Consider the following 11,123-nt stretch of genomic DNA (forward strand, 5'->3'; position numbering starts at 1 on the left):
CACGAAAAAGGAGAACACTTTATTGTTTGTTTTTCTTGTTGTTTTAAAAATCTGTATATTCTTTGGTTATCACGCTTAGTTCAATTGGTAATTGTTATATACAGTTTTTCTACGCTTAATTCTTAATCTTGGCTCAAAAGATTATAATACATTTTTCTTTTCTGCGCCATGGAGGTATATACATAAAAAAGGGTTAAGTCCGTTCCGTAACCTTTTCAGGTCGTCGGGTGGGAGTGGTGGGGTGGTGGTGGTGTAGGTGTTATAGAGACTTATCTCGGGGCCAGCTTTACGTGAGGGCGGTGCCCATCCCTCGCTACCCAACCTTGAAAAAAAAAGTTCACAAGGCTCGGGTAATTTCCCTATATAACAATGTCTCAGGACTGTGTTTACAATCAGAGATCTTAGATAGTAGTAAGGATTGATTGATGAATGTTCACTGGGAAATTATTGTCTACATTTATCGCGTATTTTATTACTTATTGCAGCATAAATTTAGTTAGTATCATTAAATGTATACAGGCCTACAAAAGAGGCAGACTTGTTTGTGAAGAAAAGAACGCACAAATGTTCAGACTCCTACATTGTACGCGTGTGTCTGTGACATTATTATTATATATGCATTACTCAAAGTGTCAGTCTTTATCTACATATACATTACTCACATTGTCAGTCTTTATATATATATAATTCAATATATACCACTCAGTGTCAATCTCTGGTATTCATATGTCACTCTTTGTCAATATATATATTACAGTGTTGGTCTATGTTTCTATGTGTATTACTCACAGTGTCGGTCTTTATGTAAGTATAGATTACTCACAGTGTCAGTCTGTGTTTCTATGTGCATTACAGTCAGTCTTTATATATATATAGATTTCAATATATATATATATCACTCAGTGTCAATCTCTGGTATTTATAGTGTCACTCTTTGTCAATATATATATATTACAGTGTCGGTCTTTATGTATGTATAGATTACTCACAGTGTCAGTCTGTGTTTCTATGTGCATTACAGTCAGTCTTTATATATATATAGATTTCAATATATATATATATCACTCAGTGTCAATCTCTGGTATTTATAGTGTCACTCTTTGTCAATATATATATATTACAGTGTCGGTCTTTATGTATGTATAGGTTACTCGCAGTGTCGGTGTCTGTTCTTAACAGTCTTAGTGGTGGTTTGCTGTTGCCGTGTTCCTGGGGTTTGTCTTGGACGGTGGTGCGTGCCAATATGTCACCTGTATTTTTCTGTGTCCTTGTGTAGTCTAGCTCCCTGCTGTCTACATGTGCGTTTGTTAGCGAGCGTGTTTGCTGACGACGCTCATGTGTGCGAGTGTTAGTTGATGTTTTGTTGCACTCACCATGAGGTATATACACACGACAGTCGCTGAGGTCACAAGGATCTCTCTGTCTTCTGAAGCAGCGGCGGATGCAAGAGTATTTAAAGCAGCATAAGAAAGCTGACAAGAGGTCTAATGTCTTGAAAGTCCTAAATGTCAGGTTAAAAGTGTCAGTGAATGTTCTCCCCATCCGTGACTTATCCAACAGATTAGCTCCCCGCAACTCTAGCCGGGCTTTGTGATCCTTCACCAGTAGGTGTCAGCGTCTCGCTATCGTCTCGCTATCGTCTCGTGAGATCTCGGCTCGCCACACAGTGGGTTTATGACAAGCATGGGGCCGACATCTTGTCAATTTGGGACCCAAACGACAAACTGTTGGATCAAGTGCACCTTGAGATGAATATATGCCTGGCTGTGAGCTATGGCATACCTAGTAACCTGTTAACCTATTAACCATAACCTGCTTTGTTTCCTTCCTTGATTTCTAAATGTCTCCGATTATGTGCCTTAGGCGGGTGAATGTGTGAGTTTAGGAACAGTGTGATCACTAACTTGTATTTTGTGGTGTGATTAGCAAACAACAAACTTCCAAACAACAACACTGTCAACTTAAAGATGCAGTTCCAATACTCAGGGTTAGGGTAATATTATATATTTATTCTAATGCTAATTTTTAGTAGTTATATCTGTGGCCACCATCTCAGGCCAGCCACGTAGAAGTCACGTGAATGGATGACTTAACCCACAGCGTATTGCACCATGACATGACATATAAAAGAATTCATGGTTTTTATATAAACAAACATGGAACCTATGAGTGAGGCGTCATGGCTTGGTGCAATACCGACTTACATAACAGAGTAAGTCATGTTGATTGGCATGAGTTCTACATAGTGTTAGCGTTGCTAGACAGCTACCCTAGCAACCAGGTAGCCAGATGTCCTGATTGGACGGTAATTAGGAAGTGTTAGCCAGGTAGCAACTTCCCAGGTACCCAACGGCATTCAGAGACAAGCTGTCTGAGGGGACAGACCAGGCGTACTGTCAGACAAAAAGGAGATGCTCGATCGTTTCGCAGAGCATTGGGATGAGCTGTACAATGCTCCACTAAAGGGACCAAACCGTTTTGGAAGAGGTATGGCCATCACAGGAAGTCCCTGAGGATTTGCAGGTCCTGCGAGGGGAAGTAGACTCAGCAATACGGGTATCGACGACCTCCAAGCGGAACTTATCAAAGAGGGATGTGAGGAGGAACTGTCGGAAATGCCAACGAGTCTGTGTCGTAAAATATGGCAAACCAAGCAGTGGCCACGTGAATGGTTGCAGTCGTTAGTGGTGGCCTTGCTGAAAGAGGGCAACAGTCAAAAGAGTGAGAACTATCAAACAATTTGTCTGATTTGTCAAGTGAGCAAAGTGATGCTTAAGGTGCTCCAGCGCCTCCCCACGGCGGCAGCAGACGAGATCTTAGCTGAGGAGGAGGCCGTGGGAGTCATTTTCCACAACGGTTGGTGTCCGCCAGGGTTGTACGCTTTTCACCTTTACCTTTCACGACCTGACAATAAGAAGTCAGTGTTGAAAATAACTCGTTTTTCTTAAGGAAAACTCACATACACAGAAAATGTTTCTTCGCCTCCTCCTCCGCCGCACCGAAGCTGCCAGGGACGAGTGAAGAGGCGAAGAGTTCATAAGTCTGAGCGGACGAGGCTTCCGTCGTGTATGCGCGCGCACAGTGTGTGCATCTTCCACAGCTTGTACCACATAGTGTCACTGTTTATTGTCAGGTTTGTTTAGGAAGCATCGTAATTAGTTTGAGACCTTTGCCACTTGCCAGGCAACAGATTGCCATGCAAAGACTTTCCCGTCTTTGGTCTGCTCGTCACTGAGAAATTTGACGGCAAGACACTCGGTGGGCAGGTAGTGTAGCCTCGGAAAGCACAGGCTACACATCGCCGGTCGTCAGACAAAGAACAAGAGTCCCGTCAAACTTTATGGAGATGGTATCTCCACACACTGCAGCAGGGGACAATCCAGGGAGATATAGCCAAGGGATAAGAAGGTAGATATCTTTAAAAAAAAACGCGGGTAAACTTTCAATTAATAATGAAAGTTCTGTGCAATAAATCTCAAGTGGCGGCCTCTGAATACTAGTGAAAAGCCTTTTCCTATTTACCTGCAGCATTTTCGTTGGGATGCTAGCGTGGCTTAGCATGACTTTAGTTGGACAGTTAGTGCAGCGACCATAGGCGGCAGATAACTCTACAGAAGAGGGCGCGTCTGCTCTGAAGTCGAGTGAGAATGTGTGCACGTGCGACGAGCGATAACCTTTGGCCTCTCACATGGTTTATTTATGAAAAGAAAAAAATCCACATTTGGAGAAAGAAAGCAATGATTGCTGCAAGGGACAGCGCAATCCTTTCTATGGGGCAAGATTTCTAAGAGAGAGAGAGGGAGTGAGTGTGTGCGTGTTTCTCGCTCAGTGTTAGAGGTCCGAGAGATGACCGCTTCTGTTGCTACTTTCCACATCGCATCCACTAATCTCTCCTTTTTTATGCACACGCACTCACGCACGCATCCATTCGTGCACATACATAAGAAAAAAGAGAGAAAAAATTATAATCATTGACACAGTAACATTGACAATAAGCCCTTCCAAAAAAAAAAAAAATAAAATGCTACCACTGAACCACATTGATATATATTTTATACATCCAGCCATGGCCCGTAAAAGAGATCATTTGTAATATTGCTACAATAACGAAAGACAAAACATGACAAGAGAAGGGAATGGCAACATAAACATAGCAAGGTAGCCATTATTTACTCATATTGACAGGAGGTCTGTGCAGTGGAATCATCAACGGCTAAAGAAAGGTTTATAGCAGTCATTTCTCATGCAACTTCAATGCGGGTCACACAGAGAGGAGAGAGGGAGATGTTAATGAGCGCGGTGATGAAGTCACAAACAGCCAATCAAATGTGTCGACGACGACTAGCTCTTTGCGCATGAGCGGATCTCCGCACGCATGTGCATGACAGGCATCCGCCGACGCTTTCGCTGATGCCCTGGCGGAGGAAATAAGAGCATGAATTTTTTATTCATTAAATGGTTTATCTTCATCCAGACACGACACCCCATCCGGCCCGCCACTGCTGCGGCTGGCGGCGCGGTGTCCCTTTGTCTCAAAGCAAATTGAGCGATCAGCCACATGAACTCATGGGCGCCATCGTGCGGCTGGCCAATGCTCTCACGACAACTTGAGTGGCCAAGCACAGGCAGACCCTCCCAGCCCACCCAGCCCCCCCAGACCAGTCGCTGGGAAAGGCCAGGAAAGATGAAGTGTGCGGGTCGCCAAAAAGATGATGAAGGTGTTTTGACAGGCACGAAAATAGTCACGCAGACAACAAATTGTTTACAATGAATCGTGCAATGAATTTTGACTTATGTTTGTGTGTTTACGCCGTCAGTCACTTCGGGTTTCTTTTGTCATCACGACGATGTTAGGTTGGGAAACAGTTCTGTTCCTTTATAGGTGGAGAATACTTGCCATGCTACGTGCTACCTTGTCTACCTGGTCTACCTGGTCTAATTGCCCTGTGGGATAAATAAAGTATTATCTGATCTGATCTGATCTTATCTTTATATTATGTGTCATCTCTACAGTCTATGTAATATTTATATTCTTTGTTAAATGTGGCTTCGACAATAGCTCCACAGATGTTAATGAAAAGGTGCGAGAGAACTAGTTAAAGTCTACAGTCCCTTGCTTTGAATAACATCTTACTTACTTCTAGTTTGAGTCTGCAGCCTCTTATTTTTAAGTCAGATATGTCATGCAAGAATATTTGTTTAACAAACATGCTACGAGTTGTCATTTGTAGTGTTTTGCTTGCGTGTATTCTCAGTGTGTGTGTGTGTGGTAGAGACTGGTGTGTACATCGCATTTTAAATTTATATATTTCGTAGTTATTATTTCATTTACCTAGTTTAAAACTTGTCTTTGTAACACGCGATTAACCTTGCTTTGTCTACGATACGTCGCGCAACCCAACGAGTACTCTGATTAAATTAAATATGTTAATTACTAAATCAAATCTCAAGCCTCATTGACTATGAACTTGAAGCTAGCAAGCGAGCAAAGTGTCATGTAATTAACCTCATAAGATTATGAGCAAAAGATTGGTTATTTACAGGGCATGGTGCACAAAATGAATCAACATGTCAACGTCGAACATGGCAAAATATTGCAAGAAAACAACAACATGGTTACCGAAGCTCTGTCTGTCGGCTTGTTTAAGGTCTTGCACCGTAGACGAGTGCTGTATGTACCAGGCACTCGTATCACCCTGTCTCATGGGCGGCCCCTACAGAAAGAAGTTCTTATACCATCTCATGTCTGTCTCCACGAGGTCCAGTTATTTGTGAAGTTGTCAAGCTGTCCTGAAGCCTTTGACGAACTGAGCACAGAGAGTTCTAGGCTAATTCACATTTACTGATCATGTAACCTTCTGTGTTTCGTCCCTCATCGCACTCGATGGTTCACCCAAACCGGGGTGATTAGCATGGTGTAAACAGGTACTCGGCATACAGAGTCCAGCCGCCCAACAACTGCTTCATTCAGAAAAGAATGAATACAGGAAGTGAGATGGTAGACGAGATGAACACAGCTGCTAGTGGCCATCAAATGGAGGCGATTGTATTAACTACTAAAACCTAACACTGATGACAAATGTCGCTAGGGGGAGGAGGCTGCTAGTAAGGAGTAAGCATCAGTCCCGGTATGATGTACATCTGGACTTCACTCCTTGTTTGACCTGTCGTTTCCCTGTCTAGTTCTATTTCTCTCTCTCTTTCAATGGTCGTGAAAAATATTTTAACTTATAACGAGACTGACTTTTATTTTCTGTCCAGTTTTACTTTAAAAGCAAAGAATTTCATTTCTTGCACACTATGTCCGGATGAAAATATCGGTTTCTTTTTAGTTTTGATCCTTCCTTTTTTTTGTTGTTGAAATAGTTTTTGTTAATTATATTTTTAAATTGACGAAAGTGAATAAATAAAAAAAAGCGATATAACAGGGTATTGAATGGTCAGTGTCGTCTGCACCACTTTGTCGCCTCCTGTGGGATCCTGACAAGTTTGCTCCTCCCGCTTGTAAGGAGGCGGGTGGGCGGAAGCCTGAGGTGGGAAAGTAGCGGGAAGGGGGCGTCAGTTAAATAGCGGGACAGGTAAGTGACAGGAAATGATAGTTTATTTATAGTAGCTAGGCACTTACTGTTACTCATGAGCAGGTAGGTCACGTGACAGCCAGACGCCCCGTCAAGCGGGTCACGCTACACCACGCACACACCAAAGGGAAGTTAGGGAAGGTGGGGAGGGTGAGGGACTGGCCACCAGCAGCTACCTGCAGCTGCACAGTGCTCCTCACGTGACCTCCAGACGACTCAAGGCAAGTTTGTGTCAGATGTGTCGCCACCAAAACCCATCTACCTGCCTACAGGTGCTGCCATTGACAACTGTTCTGACGGTCATCACCACAGGTCCGCAGGTGTCTGTAGTTTGGATCAGAAACAAGAGGGTGAGGTTGTATCACCAGCATCCTTACCTTCATGGAAGATGCCTGTTTTTACGAGCAGTGATTCCTTTGCGATTGTAGGATTACATTTTCCGATGCGAAGCAAAATGCTAATCTAGAAATTTTTCTCAGGAATTATTCGGCGCCGCTGACATTTCAGTCGTCGTCTTGCACTTGGTGGTGGTGGGCTGTGGTACACTTGTCGGTAAGAAGACCTCGCCTCAAATGAAGACCAAACTCCGACCCGTCAGCCAAAGAGTCCAATCAGAACCTTTCTCTCTTAATTACAGGAGCACTTTGTATGAAAGACTTCTTCATTGGATCCGCGCGGCTAAAGAGACAGGGGAGGAGGGGCTTGGTCTGGACACTTGTCAAGGAAAGTGTTAACCCCCTCCTCCCCCAGCCAAGGGGGTGCAATCGAACTGGCAGTAATCGAACGTCCCATTAATATTGGATGAATTTCATTTCCTGCACGAGGGGCATTTCGATTTCAAAATATTCCTCTCGGCTATTAGCAGGGACGGAATACACGAGAAAATGTCCGCCGCAGATGCGACAAGACGACGAGGAGGCAGATGAAGATGTCAACAGTCTACGGAGGCTGAGTGAGAGCTCGTTTTGCAAATAATTGCCAAGAAGGTAATCAGCGTTTTTGTACCTGTATGTATATGAGCAGGAGGAGTAGGGGAGGATGGAGGATGGCGTATAAAGCTCTCGGTTTTTATCGATGCCAAAACTTTGGTCTCTTGGTGTAGAGGAGTGGCCAAGGGTCACTGTGGCGGCCCTCCTCCTTACTCTCACGACCCAACGCGCTGGCAGACGCCGAGGAGGACGCTGGCAGTTAAGGATGTCGATGGGCGTCGCCGGTGAAACTTCTTACAGGCAAGGCACGTGGATGTGACACCTGCTTCCTGTCTTCTGGTATTGCAGGACGTGCGCAGGAGCTGAGGATTGGTTCGACAAAACGCGTTCTTCTTTGTCGTTTTCTGCTTACTGGATTCGCCGACTTTAGTCTTTGACTCCATCTTTGCTACAAAGTTCGCCTGGGAGCTGGACTGTCCCGCTTGCCTACAATTTTTCTTTGTATTCGTATGGGAGTGTCGGCCATCTTATGCTTCTTGTGAGGGCGCGTGTGTTCACATCAGCCTCAACCACCCTCACAGACATGTGAACAACATGGCTCCAACCACATACACTTCTCTAACTTCACCCACCGTTGCCATGGCAGCGTCTGGAACAGCAGTGAAAATAACATCGACAGGGGAGATGACCAGCAAGTGTCCGTCTGGAGCAGTGTCCAGTCTTACGTCAGCGAACAGTGGAACCTGTCTGCTGGCCGGGGAGAAATCTTTGTCCCGGAAGCAGGCGGGTAGTGGGGGGCTGGTGGTGACCAAGGCGTCGCGCGCAGCGAGCAAGAAGTCAGCGTACAAGCACGTGCCCCACGCGCTCAAGCCCGTGCACCTGGTTGCCAAGAGAAACGCACGGGAGCGACGGCGGGTGCAAGCCGTCAACTCGGCCTTCGTGCGCCTGCGGAAGCACGTGCCGTACGAGCCGCGCCACAAGCGCCTGTCCAAGGTGAAGACTCTGCGCGTGGCCATCTCCTACATCGCGCACCTCCAGGACCTCATCCGAGAACACGACCGCCGCGTAGCCTCATGTCATCATCACCACCATCATCACCATGACCAACACAACCATCACCTGGGCCTCGTGCCTGACACCAACGCCGGCGGCATTGGCAGCAACAACAACAATAACAACAACAACTGCAGCAACATCAACAATAACATGGTCGATGACGTTTGTCTGATCAGCGGACGGGTAGGAGTGGTTGGAGGGGGAGGTGCCTTGGGGGCTCGCCACCCCGTCTCCCAGGCTCACCCTCCTGGTCACCTGCTGCACCTGCGCCACCCCGAGGACACGCCACGAGCCGGCACTCAGCATGCGCACAGTGTCTGGGTGGAAACCGCACAGTTCATGGTAGAGTAACCACTTCAGTCATATATGCCATCATTTATTCATCCATCCATCATCAGCCTATCTATTAATTTCCAGCACTGTGTGTATTCCAATACAGTCTGTACTTATTCATGTCCATCTTTTATTTGTTCAGTGCAGTCTTTGTTTTTGTACAGTCTGCATTTGGAAAGTGTCGTTCGCTCTACGGCTGTGGTTCATCTTGGCTGTTGAATTTCTCTGACACTACCTTGCCCGTCTTATTCTCAAACAAGGCATCAGGCTCGTAACTGTCAGTCGGTTACACCTGGTCTTTCTCCTCTCCACTACACCGTCCACTCTATTTTTCCAGCACATTTTATATTATTATAGTGAATATCAACCAGTCATACTTCTCTCTTCTTTTCTCATTTGATGGAACCCAAAGCATGTCAGCAGGTTTGTCACAGTGGTTGATGCTAGTGCTAGTGTCGAAGAAAGGATAAACAAAGCTGCTATTTGCGGGGTTGTCCCACAGAAGCCGTCAGGTGTGCGCGACAAAGGTGGGGCTGGCAACCTTAGGTGTCCGATGTGCAGTTAGATGATAGTTTGGACGCTGGGGTCGCTGTAGGGGACCACTGGCCGCCAGATGATGTCCCGGCTGTGTGTTCCTTTCATGGCCAGTTCATCAGCCTTCATCCACTGACCATCAAATGGTGGACCTGGCTGTACTATTGTCCCGGCTCATCAGCCCTCTAAAGTTGTTTCCAGAGAGGCACAGGACGACTAGAGGACTAGAGAACTAGACTTACTAGAGGACTAGAGAACTAGACATACTAGAGGACTAGAGGACTAGACTGTCTAGGTCAGACCTGGGCAAAGGCCGGCCCGCCTCCTGTCTCTGACCGGCCCGCCCGCTGGCCCGTCCGCAAGTATATATACTATATATACAGTATTGGGTAAAACTGAGTTAACTATATTAGTCCGGCCCTCTAAAACCATCCCAATTTCTCATGCGGCCCCTTGGGAAAACTAATTGCCCACCCTGGTGTAGGTACTCGCCCTACACGCCCTTGATGCTGTCTGTTCTCAAAATACTGTCCAAGGTGTCAAACTGCCTTTCCTTTCAGATCCTCCATGCACAGCTCTTTGCAAGCAAATATATTAATCTATTACACATTTCTTTCATATCATTAGTATTCTCTAATATTGGTTTAAATAATGAGTGTGTTGTATTATGTGTGTGCGTGCGTGTTCATGAAGGTGCATTTCGTGCCTGTACTGCTGTGTGTCTGTGGATCCCGGCTGGTGCAGGGGAACGGTGCTGTACAGGTGCCCTGCACTTTTTCATCGTATAAAATATAAATAAATGCAAAACTTGTAAAGCACATACTCACACTCCTAAGAAGCATGCTCTTAGCGCTTAAGAACGAGAACGAAACATGGACAGCATACGAAGGACAGGAAAACAAACAAACAAACAAACCACATTTGAACGATAAAAGAATAAACAACAGTACTAAACGAAGAATAAAATCAAAAACAGAAAACACAAAGAAGAACCAAATAACAAGAACAAGAGCTGAGAGTAACATGAGAACGGTTTCTTTCAGTTATTAATATTTATGTAGTCTGTCTGGTTGCAATGGTATTTAAATATTGGCAGCATGTTTTTTAATGTCTTTTTTCTAGTTTACCGTCTCTTATGACAGCCATGATCAATCCAGGTAATAAGTTGCCGGCCTGTCGCTTACCTAGGAAACAGCTGAGCTCTGTGTCTCCTATTTACTTCAGTAACTTGACTTCAAGTCGGTACTATCAATGAAGACGAACATGTTTTTGTGAAATGGAAGGATTAAATCTCATCGATACAATAAAACAAGTGCAGCTTCAAAGGCGTACAAATATTAGTTACCTGGCGCTAGTGGCGGACACAAGTGTAGACCAGAGTCCGGTAAATTTGTTGCTGTAGTTGAGCAGAGAAAACTTTAATTCATTTTAAGTGTGCACGATTTTATGGCTAGATGTTTGAATAAAACCTTGGTCACTCACTAAATAAGTGTGAGAAAGAGTTTAGAATGTTCAGTCGCCACAAACTGTCTTGACACCTCCAAGTGCGGACTTACACAGAATTATATTCACTGACCACTGATGTGTGGAAAGGGTGGGACTTGAGAGGATTTACATAAAATGAATAAATATATTTTTTTCTAATCGGTTGATCGTCCTTTCAAATTTACTGCTATATATTTAAATTTGTTTC

General features: G+C 44.9%; 1 protein-coding gene across 2 annotated transcripts in view; it reads left to right on the plus strand.

The window, feature by feature from the left end:
* Positions 1-11,123, plus strand: part of LOC112566580 — a 29,144-nt gene that overhangs the window by 14,232 nt on the left and 3,789 nt on the right. The window contains exon 1 of one of the 2 annotated variants that reach the window (XM_025242813.1): positions 6,520-8,905. The exons of the other annotated variant lie outside the window; for it this stretch is intronic. Coding sequence (XP_025098598.1) covers positions 8,102-8,905 — 804 coding nt within the window. The 5' untranslated portion in view covers positions 6,520-8,101. Of the gene's footprint in view, positions 1-6,519; positions 8,906-11,123 lie in introns of those variants that run through there. 2 annotated transcript variants of the gene reach the window in all.

The sequence above is a fragment of the Pomacea canaliculata genome, linkage group LG6, assembly GCF_003073045.1.
Source record: "Pomacea canaliculata isolate SZHN2017 linkage group LG6, ASM307304v1, whole genome shotgun sequence".
NCBI lineage: Eukaryota > Metazoa > Mollusca > Gastropoda > Architaenioglossa > Ampullariidae > Pomacea > Pomacea canaliculata.